This window comes from Anopheles arabiensis, chromosome 3, assembly GCF_016920715.1.
Source record: "Anopheles arabiensis isolate DONGOLA chromosome 3, AaraD3, whole genome shotgun sequence".
Taxonomy (NCBI): domain Eukaryota; kingdom Metazoa; phylum Arthropoda; class Insecta; order Diptera; family Culicidae; genus Anopheles; species Anopheles arabiensis.
Window position 1 is genome coordinate 12,951,965 of NC_053518.1, and position 20,368 is coordinate 12,972,332.

A 20,368-nucleotide genomic window follows, 5' to 3' on the forward strand; every position below is an offset into this window, starting at 1 on the left:
ATTTTCCACCATGTCAAAATTCAACATTTGATTTTTGTAATCCCATAGAATTTCTCATCTATTCCTGAACAATGTCGTATAAATGCCTCATATTTTTATTGCTTTAAGTTGTCCAAGTCGTGAGAAGATATTGGATTTCGTGAAGCGCCTCATCAGCGTCGAGCGAGTAATAGCATAACGAGTGGCTACTATTTTGACCGGTGTTTCATTTCTCGCTTATTTCAATACTTTCTCCAGTTACTGATTGATTTATAGCATCGGAATACCCTTATTTAAGGTATTTGAAGAAATATATTCATCACCAATTGATATAAGAAGTAAAAAAAATCAATAAATTCGGTGTCCATCTTTCCCTACAACAAAGTGTCCGTCTTTCCCGCTTTGGTGTCAGAATGTTTAAACCACCAAAAAACAATATTTTGTATTGCTTTTACTCTCGTTCTTTCGCCAGTTTTTTCATTAATGATCACGACAACCCATTCATGAAATAAAACTTCCAGAAATATAAACAATACAAGTTGTAGAGCTTAAGATCGGCAGTAGTCAAATTAGATCCACAAGGGTGCACATGATTGAAAATTTGTTTTGTTCGTGGATTTAACCAATTTTATATATGTTATGCCAAAAATGTTCTCAAATGTGTTGTTTTACCTTCAGTTTGGCTTCTACATTGTTGAATTACTCGAAAATTAACTTTTTCACGCATTTATGAGAAGTGTCCATCTTACCCGCAGTGTCCGTCTTTACCTACCTTCCCCTACATATGCCCATTTTTTGCCCCGCGTGTTAAAATAGCATCTCGTAAAACATCAACTTTTATTTTACACTTTTTCCATATTTTCAAGTTATTTTCACGTTATGTGGCAATTTAAAGCCATAGATAAATGGTGGAGGTATATAATATTGTAAGAATAATTGTGCTATGTGGCAAATTCAAAGGAATATTCATTGAACTGCCTAACATGCCCATTTTGCCCCGCTTTCCCCTATTTGTTAACATCGATTGAAAGTGCAAACCCAGAATTATTTTTTTTTATCCTAAACATACAATGTTATTTAAATTTAAATGACTATATTTGTACCGTGTGTTTTTCACATTTTATCGAAATATTTGTTTTAGAAATGCATTATACTATAAAAAACGTTTTTCAATAGTGAATTTTGCAAGTTTTTCATAAAAAAACATTGATTATTTATGACAAATGAATCTTCAGTTTGGATGGAAACAAGAATTTAATTCTTAATTGCTCATGCTACTACCAAAATAGTAATTGCTTTGATTGCCTTTTTAATTTTTTTTAACTTTTCCAATAACCTTTCATGTTTAACTGACGACTCTTTGGAGTTATTTGTTAAAGAATGATTATTTGAAACTCAAAAAATAAAACAATGATCCCTTTATTGGAACGTTTTTGCTTTGAATCTATCTCTTCTCTTTCTCTCCTTAACTGCTCCGATATGTGTTCTGGCAGAACAAAATACCCCTTTTAATTGCACTGACAAATCACTGACGTTGATGATAACCCGTAATGAATTGCATCAACTGCAAGCAGCAGCAGCACCTTGTCCCTCCTCAGTGCTTATTGCATTATTGTGGATATAATATTTCCACGATAGCGTATTTTACCAGCACGGCAACAGCTGATCGAATTTTTGCCACCGCCAAATGCGCATAGCCGTAGAGGAGGTAAACGAGTTTGGCCAAATCGATAATACTAAAACACACACACATATATCCAAGCACACAGGCGTTCCGTATAGGTTTGATTTTTGATCGCGCTTCCCTTCGCGAGTCTGGCCTCGAATAGCAATGAGGTGCCCAGAGAGGCAAACTCAACTCAACTCCCCGTTTTGTTCGTCGTCCAAAGATCCGACATGGTGAATAGTTGATTTTTTGGACGTGCTGGAAACGTGATAAAATGTGCAACGAGCTAGAGCCTGGTATCGGTTTGGTGTATTTATGCACACCAGAAGAATAAGGAAAGTCAGACAGAGGGTTTCTTCAGAGGTTCTTGATTCGTTGAAGGTTTTGAAAACGCTTCTCCAGCACTGGAGGCATAACGACCGTACAGATTTGCGAAGCCCGAGCGAGTGCTGCTTAGCACGTGCTAGTGCGTGAATGTCTAATGTGCTACCGGATGGGCCTATGCTAATACCTGTCCCTCCACCGCTTCCCTTGGCGGTTCTGTGTTTTCTTAGAGCTTCTTGGTCGGTTGTTGTGGTTGTGCAAAACTCGAACATTCCTCCTTCTATTTTATTGCTTCTTCCTCCTCGCGTGGGGGACTTGTTTCCCGTGGTTTAGTTTTCTACAAGTCACTCGTCGTCTTTCTTTAATATGTATTGATTTCTTTTTGCCTATTCTTGGTCACTACTACTGTGTGTGACCTTCCTGGGCCGTCAAACGATGGTGAGTTACCTGAAAGTTTGCAACGTTGTTGTTCCGCCAGAAGCGTCATGGATCGGCGAAAGCCGCACACCATCGGCTGGTACCTTTCAAGCTGCCTGCGACAATGACGGGGTAAACTTTGTGTCCCTTTTTTCCAGTTGAGCAGGTCGGGAATGGGCACGTTTTGCGCTTTGCAGAGCGTACCTCTACGCTAATGGCATTAGAAGTTGGGCTGTGGGACTGTTTGAGGTCGAACGGGTTTACACCGGAGTATCGTTTCGGGTCGGGAAAAAGTGCTCCTACCTTTGGCAAGTTTAAGTGATTTTCTCAAAAACCGTTTGTGTGTGAGTATGTGACAGCTACCAGTTGAATTATTCGCAACTGTCACCATTGATGAGATTGATCAAATAGTTTATAACAACAACTGCATTGAGCATTGAAGCATTGAAAGAAGTTGCTAAAGGGAACTTCACAGATGCCAATTAGGATAGGATCTCGCTTTTTTTGGTGTAATGTGTCGTCTTCTAACTCAACGCATGCCCGAGGACGTTGCGTGTGTTAATTGAAAAGATCAATGTATGTTCAAGTGTTATTTCTTTCCCTTTACCCACGTCGATTGCAGCTGACAGGTGATAAGAAGTAACGTACGCACAGGGAATAGAAGATAATGTTTGCCAGTTACTTTATCGCCCGGTAATTGTACCCATATCGTTAGGGGAAAGGTTGATTGTTGGCGTGTTTGTTGGATGTGTTGTCAGGTTTTCGTTCATCATTCATGTTGTCACCAGTGATATTTAAGTTAACACATGTTCCGACACTCCTCATTTTCAGAGTGAGATATACAAAGCTCTCGAATACTTATATGTATTCCGGATTTGTTAGCTGTTTGTACAGCTTTACCTATAATCGATATAAACTTCCATTGGAGATGAAGCAGCAATGCTCACTGTGTTTTGCGCTATAGCAGCAGCTCCAGCTGGTGTCGTTTGATAAGAAATTCTATTCCCTCTTTCTACCGAGTTTGCTGGAAGATTACCCCCATTCAACCGGGAGAACAATGACCTGCACTATCGGTGCAAAACTGCACGTTCTCTACGGCCCGATCGGTCAGATCGAGTGTGCGACTAAGGTGGGTTGAGACTGTACACACAACCTTTACTAGCAACTTTTCTAGTCAAACCAGTTTTCGTGATCTCATCAACCGTCTCTTGCATGCGGCAGAATTCATGGTCAGAGTCAAGACGACTGTGATGAACTCTTACGTGATGGCAACCCGCACCCGTAAGTCGCCTTTTAAAGTCGTGAGCATTATTGTGTTAGTTTTTCTTCAACATTTCCTTACATCGCTCCCAACCAGCTGTTGCCAGCATCGTAGCGTCGCAGCTGCAGTTGTCATAATTAACGCAAACTCCTGTTAGCTGTGCTGACGGGAGCTTACGACACGATGCAATAATTGGCAGGCATCTCGATAGCGAAGTTGGGCGAAGTTCGGTCGCACTCGTGTAGCTGCCAGCGCAACTGGGTGTGTTAAGAGAGCTAATGGTTGTTTGTGCACATAAATTTAAGCTTCTAATTAAGCTATCGCATTGGTTGCTCTATTCTGGCTGCAGTAACGGTTGCAGTTGCCGGGGTGTGTTCCATCGTAGTAGAATTACTAGCACGTCGGTGGACGACATGCTAGACATGGAATCAAATCTGCTTTGGAATGATTGAAGATGTATTAATCATGTTGAAAGCAGAGGATGCGATAAATTGGGACAGAGGAGCAAACAAAAATACACAAACAGCTTGTTGTTCAACAGTAATTTGTCGTTCAATGTAGTGTTGCAGGGACCTTTGACGTTGTTCACTTTTATAGGCTACATCTCTCAACTGTAGTATCCCAACACATCTCACAGCCTATTCGTCAAGATCAACCAATCGATCGCTTCATTTGGCTGTATCAGAATGTTGAAGCTTATTCTAAAAACTTATGCTTCATAGTTGATGATGATATGTTCCCCCTCTTACCGCAATACAGGTTTGAGAAGGACGGAAGTATATTGAAAATAACATTACTCTTATGGTTGGTGCAAGTGGTTGGTTGGGTTGGTGGCATTAGCTATTATTATGCGGAATCCACCGGACACACCTCGAAAACAACCAACATAAACAGTTCCATTAAGGAAAACCGGGTCTAACTCCATCGATTACAATTGTATTCCCTACCATCCTCTACAAAGCTCACCAAACCCCAGCTAATAAATCTGGTGTACCACTTATCAGAACACAACTGCGACATAAATTTGTATAGTTCCACTGGTACCAACAAGTGATTCCAGGGTATTGCGAAGCAGGAGAACCTAATGTATCTTTTATAGTTGCACAATTTTGAAGCTCAAGTTATCAGATTAATAATTAAGAATTAACAACCTATGTTCTCAGAGTAATAGTATGTGGGCTTTAATAAATAAACCTAGAACCAATAATTCTATCAATTCCATTTTTAAAACATGTTTTGTATGTTTTTTTCAAATTGATGATTCAGGCGTAAAGGGCCGTTGCAATTTGCAATACCAAAACATCACACAAATAGTGTTTGTAGTATGTTATTTATATTTGCCTTTGCCCCGCCTGGCCGCAAATAGAAATCAATCCATTAAAATTAGGACAATTGTTTACATATTTATGGTAAACAGTAGAAATCATTTCGAAAACAACATCATGTACTGCTCAGTTTGCGATAATGTATGGCAGGCAAAATGTGCACTCTTGATCGTTCCATTTCTGGCTAGAAAAAATTCTAAACTAGTCCGATGACGTCCCAGGTTCATTAGTGATTTACATAGTATCGCCCTAAATTGAATTTACCCGCAGCCGAGAGACCGCTCGGCAAGTAAATTTAATTTCAGTTTCAAACCGCACACACTCACAGCCCTCCTCCCCCCGTCGACGTGCGAGACATGTCAAGGGAGGCTGGCTGGTGCAAATTGGAAAAAATGGAACCCGACACTCGACAGCATCACACAGCTGCTGGCCACCATCGTTCAGCACCGGGGTCACTCTGAATCCCTTCGCTAGCGTGCCCCGAATGCAGCCAACGCAATTTGTCGTTCAGATGATTTGTGTATTACGGAAAAGCGGAGGGGTTTGAATAAAACAAAAAAGCAACGAATGCAAACCACCCCCAAACAGTTTATTGGAGCGTGTGCTACAGTTTAGCGTCAGCATGAGAGAATGTCGATGGACGCTGTTGGGGAGGTTAACAGCCCAACGTTTACAGGCGGACACGATGCACGAGCAAGCACGAGATGCATAAAGTGGCCAGTAGACTGAACAGATGAACCAATTAGAAGCTGTTGCATCGTGGTGCTGCTGGACGAGTTGGAAAGTGTTGGTGGAAAGGTTTCGTGACTTGGCAAGACGGACGGAGGGTAGTGTCACGGGTTACAGTCAGTTCAGTACACGTTGGGTGCCAATTACAGGTGACACGAGTTGACATTTGCCGAAACGTACGAAATACGGAGGAATCTGGTTTGAGACAACTTCCGCTATTAGAATGCTGTACAATCTGCCGAAGGTACGGGGTTGGCTAAAATGGAGGACTTACCGTATTGCTGGCTCGGTTGATGAGTTAATACCGGTAAAGTCGAATAACACGTGTAAACTTTTTCCCACCGTCCGCCAGCAAATTCCTTAATTTCCGTTTTCGCATAGCACGTGTCATAGGAATACGTTTCTGTTGAGTATGGGTGTAAATACTTTTTCCCATTCATTTGCCCGCTGCTTAGCGGCCGCTGTTTAGATACTAGCTGATAGGCATACCTGTGTCTCATCGTCGGTGAGTTCTTCCAAGCTCATAAATCGTTCAAAACAGTCTTACTTATCATGGGAGATATATCACTCCAAGTCAAACCGTAGAGACTAACAGGGGGGGGGGCCCTATTGTACTCGCAGTGGGTGCAGGTGTCAGTCTCAAACGGTAATACTACTATCACTCATCCCACCTTAACCACACCTTGAACGTAAATCCTTCACAAAAAATAGTACACGTCTCATTTTATTATTCATTATCTCCCTGTTTGGGTCGTCTAGATTGCGCTAGGCATGCTTGAATTCTTACAATTTCTCTGAACTCAGCAACTGTTCAGAAGCGGGGGCACTCTTGCAGCAAAACTCTCGGCCCCGGGAACCGTTTAAGAATGATTAACTCCGTTTGCTTTTATGGCTGCTTGATATGATAATAGCTCCTAACGTTGTTAATAAAACCGGCCTGAGTCGTCCCGTTGCGCATGTCGTGCTCGCTTTGAAGTTCTGCGAAATTCTAATGAAATTTTCAAATTGAATCGAATCGTTTTTTATCGCTGGGATGGATGGATCGGTGGTTGCAAAATTGAGCAATCTATACCGTCGCTGCTTCGTGTGTGTGTGTGTGGGGAACTGGGTATGAATCACTGGAATTTGTGTATGCGTGTTGGTGTGTTTATGATTCAGAAGCGTAAATCGTCTATTTTGGTAAAGAAGATATCGCTCGTGCGAAATCAGCACCTGTTGCATCGAATGATGAAGATGATGACTGGTTACGATTTATACAACGTGACTGAGATGTGCCAATGAAGGATGGTGATTCGTATGTATGAATTATTAATTCGCATTGAGCCGAACTGAAAGGTTGCGATATCGTCATAATTTTGCTTTATTTGCATTTATATTGTCTTAACATTAGGATAACAAGTTTGATTTCAGAATGAAAAATCGATTTTAAAGTGTGTGGTATTGTATCTTTAGCAGTCAACGAATTTTGATCCAATATCAGACATCAATATCATTCTTTTGGAAACAAAAATCCTTATAACACCAACCACATTGCACATCAAATAGCATGCAAAACTGAGTGTATTCCTCTTTGCTCCTTCTCTACACTCTAGACTTACGTATGGTTCTTGTTTGCATCCAGCTAGATGCTGCCAACTCTGTCATCAAGTACATATTGCTCCACAGATTGTGTTATAACCCTGCCAAACACAAGTTTGCGAGAAAAAAAACCATTTGGCTTCAGCACGTAGGTTGCCCGATGCCCCACAAACTGGCAATATTCACCCTGTTACACCCAGCGCGTGACATTGACCGCGAATCAACAACTTGTTTTCGAGTGCGTGCATTCGTACTTGCTGCTGCTGCTGCTGCATCTCGTTTAGTACGCCGTGTGGCACGTCTAGGAGGAATCCTTACATATCATTACTGCCTGACAAGGGGTGTAGTATGTCTGTCTATCGACTTGCTTGTACGCGTTCGTCTTGGTACGCTTCTATTCTCCAGTCGCTTATCCGTTAGTGCCGCTTGGTTTGAACAAGCGGGGCTTATGATAATCCACTCTAACACTAACAGGCGCATGGGGACGGCAGCTGAAGGGAGAAGGGATGGGTATGTCACGGAATTAAATCATAAAAACATAACATGGCCTTCCAGTAATTCAGCTCAATTGGATAACAGGAGCACCTCATTTAAGAATGCTGCCCGAGAGACGATGCTCGCTCATCGTGTGCTTGACGCTTTTTTCTACTCCTCCTTGGGGCGGTTTAGAACTGGAAACGACTGGTGGTCGATAAAGTGGATGCTAAAGTGGATATAAGGCCAAGGAGGGGGAAATATTGTGAGATCAGGAAGTAGTAGGAGACAGGGTAGAGTTTTCGTTTGGAGTTGGTAGAAGTTCATCTGGAATATCTTCATCTGGATATTGAGGAAACTTTTGATCGGCTTAAACTGTCAAGTGGCGAGAGCAGAGGGAGAGGACGTGAAATTCAAATAGGCTTATTTCTAATGAACTTTCTTGACAGTTTGGTGAACTGGCTGGTAGATGGCTTTATTGGAATTATCGGCACTTGTTCTTGCGGCTGGAAGCATTCCCAGTGGAAGTTATCTCCTGAATGTCTGAATAACTTGTGCCAACCACAGTGCTGATAAAGTCTGGGTGATGAACTTGACCTACAAAGAAATTGGAAGAAGAAACCAAACCCTGAAATCCATATTCCATATTTCGCCGGCAGACACTACAATCTGTGTGATGTGGTTTGGTTTTGTCCCCTCCCCAGGAATAAATTGTTACTACTCCGTATAATCTTGCTCGTAAAATGACAAACAAGAAGGAAGCAAAATACATGAGGGGCAAAACCTGAAGCACGCGCTCGCTCGTTCACTACATCTTCGGATGACCTCCGACCAGCTTATCGTCTAGTCACAGTCGTCATCCTCCTCCTCTCACAGGCGCTGATTTGCTCAAGTCATCAAGATTTATTATTGATTGTTTGCTCAACCTCGAATGAGCACGCCTGGTCCGTTTGTGCAGGCCACGGACTCGTCGTTGTCACTGATAAGCGCTTACAAACAGACCCTTTTCGTGCGGGGATTTGGGAGGATCCGTTCAGCACCACCAGCTGCTGGCGGTCGGCCGTACAGCTGATTGCAGGCGCATTATGGCGAGCGTGCGTGTTTGCCTCAGGGCGCTAGTATAGCTATTTGTTGGGGTAGCTTCTGGAAGCATATCTACATGATGAATTTATTTCCACTCACTGTACCATTACAAATTGCTATTGGTGCGTTGAATCATATTTAGCTATAAATCAACTGTAAAAAGAAGTTTTTAATGATTTATCTATTTGTTAGTTTACATTAACTTATCTTAGTCATGTAAATGTCAAAGTCACGTCGCAGTTCTACTAGAATTCACTAACACCAATTTAGTTTCCAATTTTTGTTCAGTGTTTGCATTCGAAATTCTGAGTCATTGAAGCGTCAATGTTTTAATCATAGAAGAAAAAAAAACATCCCTCAGCTATATTTGCATTAATCCAGTAATATATATAAACTCAAATATTTACTTATAAAACAACTACTTTGTTTCATAGTCAAATTCGTATGATAAATCCCTTATAAACTTCCCTCTAGTGATTTATAGGGAATATTTCCAGTGCAAAAAAGTGTTAGAGGACCGTGTTTGCACGGCCGATAATTATCTATTTACATCTATTTACACTATTAACCGAATGAGCTATGAGCCATTTTGCCTAGTTTACTCAAGGCAATCTAAACAACATGATTCATTCTTCTAATAACTTATTTCGTGTTTGGATAAACATGTTAATTTTCGCTAGAACATCAAATTATGCTGCAACTCTCTTCATTTTAAGGATTGAAAAGTTGGTATTCTCACAGCATCATTGATACGATTATGAACTTCCTCGGTCGTGCAATGTATGTATACACGAGGTTCAACCGTCACACTCGCACCGGCACTTCATCCGAACGTGTGCACTTTGGTACCGTTCTTGAATTCATCGATCCAACAAATTTAAGGCAAAAGCGTAAAGTGCCTCACCTACATACACTACACTTCGACCGCTTAAGTGCAGACACTCTCTTAGGTACTATAGTTCGGGCGTTGTACGACCCATTCCTGCTCCATATCAAAACTGCAAGCTATTAAAATTGTTTATGAAATGTGAATGTAAACAGTTGGAAAGCGAATCTATTGATCTCACAAATGTTCGAAGGGTCGTAAAAATGAAACTTCACAGCCAACACTTCTCGCATTAAAGTCAGCAGGTATAGCAGTTGGTAAAAAATATTTATTGTCGGTTATTGCAATGAACTAGCACTAAATTCAGAGTGAAATCAATATCACATCCTTTTTACGTTTGACTTAAAATGGTGCTTTGTACAGCAATCACGTCATTAAGACTATTTTAAAATCATAGTGTAACTTGAATTGCATCAACATTGTAATGTCTTCTACAATGAGGCCAGCAAAATGATCTCACATGACAAGGCGCTTGAAAAAACGCTTGTATCGGGAGACTGTAGTGTGTGGTAGGTGGAAAATCGATATAAATAACTCAGCTAAATATCAACCAAAACCAATATGGAGCAAAGCGCACAAGTCGTCCAAGAAAAACAAGGTTAGAATTCACAGTTCACCGTGTGACCAAAAGTGTCTAGCATCCTTTGCGAAGCGATACACCATTTGTAGGTGTATCATCATCGCCGTCGCCAAAATAAAAGTACAGCAGAGTAGTATATATGTGTGTCACTAAGAAAACCTGCACCTGCGCTCGGTACTAGCGAAAAAACAACGGAAGCAAAAGCATGTGCAAAATGTACGAAGTGTTTTCAGTGTTTGACTTCTACTTTGCAGTGAATTTTCATCCTCCAACAGCAATGGACCCCTGGTGAGGTCAGCGGAGATGACGATGATCCACCCCGACGCGCCGTACCTTTGCGTTGTGTTTGGCCGCGCCGGCACGATCTAAAAATAAAACATCTGCAAATCATAATCGTATGGACTTGTAGCTGGGATGGCCGGTCTTGCTGCCGCCAGAACCAAGCGACAAGAGAGTCATTAAATTTGCGCTTCGTTTCGGTTACCGGCAGCGGGCAAGCGTCCCCCATCCAGAGAATGCACTTTGTTTGTTTGACCTGGACGCGCAAGTGGTGAATGTGCTGAAAATGGGAAGGAAATTGAATCGTCCGCTGTTGTGCCGAGCGGGCGTATTGTTAGCTGTCAAATTAGTAACTTTGGTTGCGCGGACGTTGCAAATTTTCTGTCTATCAATGTAACTAGCGTTAATGCATTTTGTATGTACGTGCAAAGTAAGATGCAGATGCATTTCGAACGTAGTTTTGCTCGAGTCGAAAGACAATGCATTGTTTAGCAAAATGCACTTTTGCTGCATGATGACCTACATATTGTTTGACATGCACACGTGGCTGAGAAAAATGTGTGCCAAATCCAGCCCTATTCTCTCTTGTCAATAAGGTTGCTATTTTAAACTCGCTAATTGACAAGTTTTGTTTATTAAAACATCAAATTGATGCTATTTACCCAAATGTTACACTGTTTTCCGGGTCAGTTTCTAATGTGAACGGGATTATTCATCAATATAAAGACATTTTTTAGCACAAATAATGACAGCTGTTGAAAAACATCTTGCAAGATTTGAATAATGTTGTTCTCATTGGAAACTGTGTCGGAAACAGTGTATGAATCATGATTTATTTAATTTAATACATACATGATTTCACTAGAGTGATTCATCACAAATAAAGAATCAACATTTGAATTTATTCCATAGGATTGCTAAATATTTACAATGCGATAAATGGTCGGAAAACACACGACTTATGTTACCGGGCTTTATGAATCTGTAAATTCTAATTGCGTTAAGCATTAACTTTCTTTTAAATTGACTTAATTGAATTGTTTATACTACTTATAAGTTTTGGTTTCTATCTGTTGTAGCTTTCAAAATTCATGAATTGTAAGAGAATTTGGACGACTTTAGGAATTATAAACTATAGAGTGGAAGTTATTCTAGGCTAGTTGAATATGGAGACAATAAGGAATACTTATTGCAGGAATACTTACGGCATTTGAGCATTGTCCAAATCTTTTAAAGATTATTCGGTTTGCAGCAACTAAGCGAGATGTACACGTTATGCTATTGTACTCGTTAATACATCACTTTCCCGTTCCTGTATCCATGCAGTGTATCTTCATTTATGTCCGAATGAGAGCATCGTTTTTATAATCTTTAACACATGATGAATATGAAATTTCATACCTAACTCTTAAAAATTAACAGCATTTTGAGATAGCTTGAGAAATGTTTCATTTACTGTTTGAAAAGGTACAACAATAAATGACACATTCTCAAAATGTTGCATAACTTCAACCGTAATGCTTATTTCAATGAGATTAGTATGCCTAATTTCATCTTCCTGAACTCTATGTACACCCCCCACCAGAGAAGAAAGAATTATAGAAGTATTATTATAATTTGCCAATTTTCCCTCAAAATATCAAAGAATGTTCAATCAATTTCACTTGGATAGGCAAAATGTGGTTCGATTTATATCCGGTATGTCCTCCCATAGCAAAGACTAGCTGTCTGTAGCACGGAGGTCGACCGGAAATATAAAACAGAATTCAGCTGAATCAGAATTAAAACACATTTATTTAAAAACATTGATAACACCCACACAAGTGGGCATCCCTTTATTTTATTTTAAGTTAATTGCATTAATTCTTTCACCGAAACAATCCTACCAGCGCCCACATTGATTGATCACTAATCATGTGTTTTCCTTTTCTCTTCTCCCTTTTTCTCCCCCACAGGTTTTCCAGCCGCTACGAGCTGCCGCTGCTGGTGCAGAGCGTGGTGATGAACCTAACCATGTTCCTGATGATACACCTGTGCGTGAAGGTGCGCCGGAACAATGCGATCATGCGTATGCGGGAGCGCGTCTTTTCAGGTCAGTAGTGCAGAGCGATTATTCGATGCATCGTCGTCGCACCCTTCTTCTACCGCCGCATCGCCGCAAGGGCACTTCGAATGCAGGCAACAATGCTTCTGGTGTTACTACTCCCCCCTTTCAACCCCCTGTTTTCAACTCGTACGGATAGTTCCTACTCCTTTCCGCTTGGTTCCGTTCCGCATTCCACGGCATGCGCTGTGGCGACGACGGCCGTGGGTGGTTTTGCGTTTCAAGGTGGGCTTTGCGCTTCACCCGGCACACCATTACATGCAACCGTGTGCACACATCGTGCCCTATACCGCGGCATTAAAGACTCTACCCACTGCGATCCCTGACAAGCGCAGGAGCTTAGCGTTCACCATCATCATCGTCGTCTTCGTCCGTTCCGGTGGAAAACCTTGTTAGAAAAGGCAAAGCGCATAGCGCACACTAACCGGCACACATACGGGCGCGCTTCAGAAGTCGTTCCATATTTCATTCGGCTGTAGATTCGGCCCGAGAACAGCTTTTGGGTAGGAACGGTTTTCAATTCGAAAGCACTCGTTTGTGTCGTCGTCCTACCCCCCCGTACCATCAAGGTTCCAGGTTGCAGGTCACTATAGGAAGTATACAGTAGCACATTTGCATCAGCCAGCATAATTCTGCACCGCTTTGGGCTGCACAGAAACGCGTTCGTATGGAAATGAGAAAACGAATCCTAGCAGAGGGGAATGAGGGGAGAGTTTGCCATATTTTCTATGTTTTCGTTTCTGGGCTACACTTACCTCCCGAAGCGCGGAAAAAGTTTGTTTTTCACGATCAGTGCAGGCGTGGTTCATGTGCTTCATGTAGAACCGTTTTCAACTCGATTTAACGAGATTACTTGTGCCTATTTTTTCTTTTCTTCTTTTCCCAAATTGGAGCTAAAATTGTTGTTCTATCCCATCGTTAGTACCGCAAGCAAATTGCGTTGCAGGGAAGCATTACCATGCTATCATCTCCAAACGATATCTATCTCACCAAGGATAACAACCGGCTGCACCACTCAACAAATACCCTCAAGTGGCACAGCCATTCCCTCCCCCCGGTTGGCTTCAATAGGTGCTTGAGAGGATAGCGGAGAGCAGGGGAAGCGTGTTGTGCACACTCGCGCGCTGCACAATTTATCTAGCCATCCGTCTGCACGCACTTACTCTGCGCAAAAATCTCATCAATCAGCGCTTTTGTTTAGCCTCGTTTCGCTCCACCGTTTTATCGCTCGACCACTTTGTTAGGAGGAGCAGGTTCGCTTTTACTTGAAAAAAAATGCCAGCAGTTCGCTTTTCCGAAGTGTGTGTTCTCAGCATTCCCGGCCACAATCTGGTTCCTCTTAGCGTTGGGGCACTTGACTCTTTTGTGTCATTTCTCCTTTTCGGTCCTTTTTTTCTATCGCAAACAATCGTTAGTGTGCGCGCGCGAATGGGGGCCAACCTCGCCAAAGTGTTCTCAAATCGATGATATACATTTTTTACTACCCTTTCCTCCCTCGCTCGCCACCTCGCATTGCATTTACCACCACGAACACCAACGTGCACAGAGGCGACAGGAGCGGACGGGATCGTAACCGAAGCACAGCACGGCAAGAACGGGGACGGTTACGTGCTTAACATTCGCCGACCGTCAAGCACCAATCTCACGGCGACGGGCAGCGCCAACGCAACCGCCACGACAACGGTCACGGCCAATGCCAACAACACCACCAGCATCGGTATCGGATCGGCCCTGGTAACGCAACCACCGCCGGACGCTGGTGGCGGACATCATCCGGGCACGCTGAAGAAATCACGATCGCGCCACTACATTCTGGGTACGTCCGAGAGAAAAAGGAGAGAGGGTGGAAAGCATGGCAACATCAAAACAAAAAACATACCACGGCTTGTTGTTATTTGTCCCTGCGCTCTCATTTCGACGTGTGTAAATCATCCCCGGTGCACATCATTCCTTTCACATCAACGCTAACCGTACGACAGTAGATACAACAAATAACATTCGCTTCATCTCCCACTGGCTAATCATCCATCCGTTCACGAAAAGGATATCTATATGCTGGCTTGACGCACACGTGTTTCTATGTCAATAATGTTTGGAGAGGAAAATGACGATGTTCAGTTCAGCTTCGGTAGCGCACGTGTTACTGGACTGCTGTGCACGCCATCCCGGTTTTTGCTTATAAATCATAGAATTAATACTAATGACTTCATCACAACCCTTTCACTAAACAATTTCGTTGTGTTTTGTTATGTGTCCTTGAACGTTTCTACGCCTGTAACCTAAAATACTTTTTTTTTAATTTTAGAACTCATATTCACATGTTATTTGTGTGTGCGGTGAAACCACGAAAAAGCTAGCCGACGAGCCAGCTGTTGTGGCGAGATTCCACGATCCCCAAAAAACGAAACGAAGAAAAGGAAAATTAACTCCCAACGGGCTGTTCCATCAATCTATCCTTGCCCTTGAGTTCGAGCACCCTCAAACCCGTAGTAGCATAGACTCGGAAGCTTTCAGGCTTCTTTCAGCTGTGTTTGCCACCAATACGGTGCCAAAGATTACCAAAAGATTTCCAATCAACTCGCGGCTACCTCCGTTGCCTTATCCTTACACACAGACGCACACCGACCACCTTCGCTATGAATGTTCCGCCCTAGCGAACGACATCACGTCAAGTGGTGTGACTTGGCAACAGGACTCGAGCGCGGAGGGAGCGATTGTTGAAAAGAATGCTCCAAATCGAGTTGCTTTCACTAATTTAAGTGTTTTCGGGCGGCTCTCAAGGACGGGGAATAGTCAGTTAGCACGAGATATCCTGCCTTTTCGGAAGCTTTCTATTCTTACACCGGGTGACCTTCCACACGTAACGATGGGTCCTTTTACATCGCACTCACACACAAGCAAGCATCGGTATCCCCACGGGGGTTGCTGTGTAGAGCACTGTTTGACGCATTGTTGCGTTGCGTGTACAATGGGAATATTAATTCTCGGCGGACCGACCACCATACCGTCGGGCATATTTCAGACTTGTGGAGTGTGTGCACACTAACCCGAGTCCCGTGTGTGCGTGTGTGTGTCGAAGAAGCTTTTGGTCGAATTCTTGCAAAAGCGAAAAAATAATAAAAGAAACTATAATCAACAAATATAAATTGACGTCAACAAACGCAAGTACGTGCTTTTGTGCTAAAAATATACGGGAGCGAGTTGAGCGGAGGAGAGTGGTTATCGTACCAACAACACTCACCAAAATTGTTCTCCCCCCGAGCTCCGGAAGCCAATTCAATGCATTCGCTTCGTCTAACATGTTGATTAATTATCGTTTCTAGTTTCCTAGCTGCCCGGTTAGCGGCGGCATTTGGATGGCTGTTGTTAGCGCTCCCTGGCAACAAGGCTCACGTACACCGCCCCTTCGGTATGATGCAGTTTCCAGACGAGAGATTATTTAATTACGCTTTATTCACACTGTTCTGCGTTCTGTTAACTTCCATCAATACCGCTCACGGGCGTGGGGGTACTCCCGCCATCCCAGAAAGCTTCCAGGGGTAGATGGATGTACAGGTTGAAGGTCATGATGAACTTTTCACGGGTACGTGCTGCTCCGGTTTGCTCGGGGATGATATTTATTGCTTCACACACGTGCGCATGCATCCGCTTACCTTTAAAGGTGTGAAGTGTGCAACCTTTAAAACGCGTGCACCCCGTGGCAATTAAAGCTGTGGCCCGTGGTCTGTGGCCGCATTATCCTTTTCCATCGCTGCTGGCAACCGTCCAAGGCTGCAGGGCTGTGCGAGCTTTACAAACCCACCGGCTAGGACCTGCTGCTTCTGCTGCGGGGGTAGTTTGAATACGTTGCTTGTAAAAGAGCTTAAAACTTTCCCTGGTCTCATCACGGTCGAACGCAGCTCAAAGCTTGCCGAAAGAAATAGCTCGTTTTAATATTTGCGTAGCCACGGGACGACCTGAAATCGCACCATAATCAGGTTGACATTCGCCCGTCCGTGTGAATGATATTTGCTGACATTTCGGAACCGAAGAAGTCATCCGTGTCCTCGGTCGCTATTTCAGGGCTTTTATTTTGCTTTGCCCCGCTACGTTTGTGTCCTGCCGGCCGGGAGCAGCTGGCACATAAATATCAAAGAGTTATGTACCTGGTTTTGTTTTGCTTTGCCCGCCCGATGGGCGGGTGGTAATGCTGCTAAAGCGTTTCTATTTTTCGCCCTTCCTGTGCCACGGACATAATTTCGGTCGGTATGGAAAATGTCGCGTAGGAACGCTCTCCTCCAACAAAATAATCACCAACTGGTATTATTAGCATACAGTGTGTGTGTTTGTGTGTGTGTGTTTTACTCCCTTTGGCTCAGAACTTTTCGAACCACAAACAGTTTCGAGACTAAAACATATTCGAATGGTCCAACGAAAGCCAAAGTACTGTGGGCAGATTGGCGTAAATTTATTATCCAGCAAGGTACACAATAGTGGAGGGATCTCGGAATCGGACCCACCCGATTCCGATTCCGTGACGGGAATCAATTCCGGAGCCGATTCCGATGCTGAAATCGATTCCGATTCCGGAGTCGATTCCGGAGTTAGTTCCGGAGCCAAATCCGGAGTTGAATCCGGAGCCGATTCTGGAGTTGGTTCCGGAGCCGATTCCGGAGTTGATCCCGGGGCCGATTCCGGAGTCGATTCCAGAATCGGATTCGGCTCCGGAATCAGGCTTGAGGCTTCCAGAAATGGAATGGTTTGATTTGAAATAAGAAGTGTGGGAAGCGAAATAAGTCCGGGAATCCCCATGTGAATAGATCATTTACAAGTAAATTTTGATTCTTTGCCGCTTTCCGGAGCCAAATCCGAAGCCGATTCCGGAATCGATTCCGCAAACTGATTTCGGACCTACTATTCGGAATCGATCCCAAAAAACTGCGGAGCTAGCCGGAATCGATTCCAACGAAATTCTTCATATTTCCCATCACTATTACACAACCTTCCGCTACCCCCACAAGAACATCGCTGTGTCGTAAGACGGACACCAGTGCCCATGAGCCAGCGTGTGCGCGCCAATTTCTTGCAGGCGACTTCTTGAACAATCAACAGCAGCTACTAGATCCCCACGGGGAAGCGATTCACTATGCAGCAAAGAAACAACAGCAACCCCTTTTCATGCACTAAGTGAATATCAACAGTTTGAATAGTGTAGTGTGCTGGTTTGTGTGGCCAACGGCGCCCGCTTCTTGCCGGTGTAAGGCGCAACCTTTTCTCCATGAAAGCGAGTCTTCATCGCACTGCTGGCTGAAGGGTGTAGAACCTTTGCATGCTTTCACTGCGTTGATATGGTCATCCACTGGAAGGCTGTGCGGGCTGTGCAACAACGTATTTCTGTATGGGTGAGCCGGTGAGCGAATAAATAGAAGCGTTTTTTTGTTGTTGTTTCAAACGTTTTCTAAGGCTTTGTGCAATATAAAGAGGACACACAGAGAGACAGACGCTACCATACATAAATTCACCATAGAATTTAGAAAACAGCTTTTCCCCGTGCCGCTGTGTTTGGCTGTTTGTTCTCTTAGTTGCTTCGCAACAAAGTCACGACCTAACAGCAATGTAGTGGCATTGGGATTTGTAGATGGGGGCGGAGGGTTCGAGATAAGCGGAAGCACAATGGTTACCACTATACCCAGTCGGTTTATTGTGTTGTTGTTGAAGGAGCAAGTATATATGAATGGCGTGGTTCGAGTATTGCGCAATTTTAAAAGACACAAAGGGAGAAAGCTGCAAAGTTGTAACAGTTGTGTTTTTCACCCTAAATTGGACTGATTTTTTATTCAATACTAACTGATTGGCTTTTTTTTGAGAGTGTCACAGATGTGATGTAGTCTGGCAAGTAGCCAACCAGAATGACCGGAAATAATCTCGTACGTGGTGAAGGGAAAAACTTGTATCCACTCTTTCCCGTAAAAGCTCAACACAGGCGAGACGGATCTTTGGATCTATGGTTTAGTTTGTTTTATTATAAAAATAGTAATTTAGGAGTATCTTGCCTTGTTACAACACTGGCTCTTCAAATGTTTTCGACAAGTTCACAATATTTAAAAAAAATACTTCCCATGACGCAAGTTCAGTATCTAGTGAAATACGCTGTGGAGCGTACGCACGACTCCGATCCGGTTATTGTTAGTGCGATTCCCACTTCGGCAAAATCGGAATCACTAATTCCGCCCGGGTTCGGAGTTGTAGTCGTCCGAAGTCGGAAACGTCCAATTTTGGAGTTGGCAGGAGCCGTCCAGAGTCGCCTAAAGTCATAATCATACTGAAGTCGGAGTCGCCTGCTGTCTCAGGCCTCAACACTTCTTGATCCCGGCCAACTCCGAGTATAGTTAACTCCGGTCGATTCCAACCTCGGATGACTCCCACTGCGACTCCGTAGGACTTCGATTCCGGATGACTTCGGACGATTTCGGATCATGCTGGTTTCCATGTAACGGGGTTTTTTATACCTTTTTTATGTTAAGATCCTTATGCCTATGGACAAAGTAAACAAAGCCGTTCTACATGGATGTATATATCTTTATATATCTTCTAAACATTTGGCCGGTCTGGTGTTACAGTCGTTAACTCGTACGACTTAACATCATGCCTGTCATGACTTCAAGCTCCGAATCGACCGTGCCCCCACGTCCTACGGACTGACTATCCTCCTATGTGTAATCAATAAGTCACTGAATGCTAAAGCCCACTAGTGGTACTGGTAGGCCTTAATCGACAACAGTTGTTGAGCCAAAGAAGAAGAAGAAATATTTGTTAAACATATCTCTAACAATGGTCTAATTGTGTTGGAAATGATCTTGTAATTGGGGCAACAAAAAATATGCCACATTTAATTGCACAATTCCACATATAGAACAATGGTTATTAAACTCCATTAGTCCTTAAAGGGGTTTTACTCAAAGTTGAGTATCATTTTGATCAACTATCCTAGAATAGGGATAGTTCATAGGGAAAACTTCAACCCAAAGGACGCTCAAAACTCATATCCAAAATAAATAGTTGCCATGGACATGTGTGCCCAGTATGCTCGAAAAAGGATTAGATAAACTTGTTCTTTATTGAGGAACCCCCCAAACATGAACTGGTTGCAGTTTCCCTTACTCCACTCCATTGCATTAGCAGTAAAAGGTCACTGTTTTTCTATAAAATGAGGATCGATATTTAGCTACTGCACCCGCAACACTCCCTTTCCAAGGCTTCAAGGCACCAATCGTCCAATGAAGGACGAGCTAAAGTAATCGAAAACCATACATCCTTTTTCGGGAGGGGGAGAGGGCGAAGAAGTCGTCAAACGGACCGGAACAATGTGTCCCGAACAATGAAACGGATGTGGTAACCTTCGAAAAAAGAAACAAAAAAAAACTCCCATCAACTTTGGCAGTAGCCCGCAACAACTCTCCGGTACAAATCGGAACCACGTAAAAGGTCGCAGAAAAGCTTTCCGAACTCTTCGTTGAAAATGTGTTTGTGTGTGTATGTTTTTTTGTTTATGTTACAATGTTTTGCCGGTAGTATACGGTGCAGCCGGAAATTTCAATCCATCCGCTGATACAACAAAACTTGCCGTAAATCGATTTTCAATAAAGTCAAGCTCTAATGTCGTAAATATCGTAGCAAGTCGTTGCTGCGTTGGCACACTGAGCA

The 20,368-nt window shown here is 43.1% G+C and overlaps 1 protein-coding gene across 7 annotated transcripts in view; it reads left to right on the forward strand.

Annotated features, from left to right (window-relative positions):
- The window catches only part of LOC120905137 (solute carrier family 66 member 2), a 29,164-nt gene that overhangs the window by 5,901 nt on the left and 2,895 nt on the right, over nucleotides 1-20,368 (forward strand). For 6 of the 7 annotated variants that reach the window (XM_040315925.1, XM_040315926.1, XM_040315921.1 and 3 more), the window contains 2 exons: nucleotides 12,537-12,673; nucleotides 14,232-14,501. In XM_040315925.1, the coding sequence (XP_040171859.1) occupies nucleotides 12,537-12,673; nucleotides 14,232-14,501 (407 nt within the window). The remainder of the gene's footprint in view (nucleotides 1-12,536; nucleotides 12,674-14,231; nucleotides 14,502-20,368) is intronic. The other variant, XM_040315927.1, reaches the window with a different exon arrangement.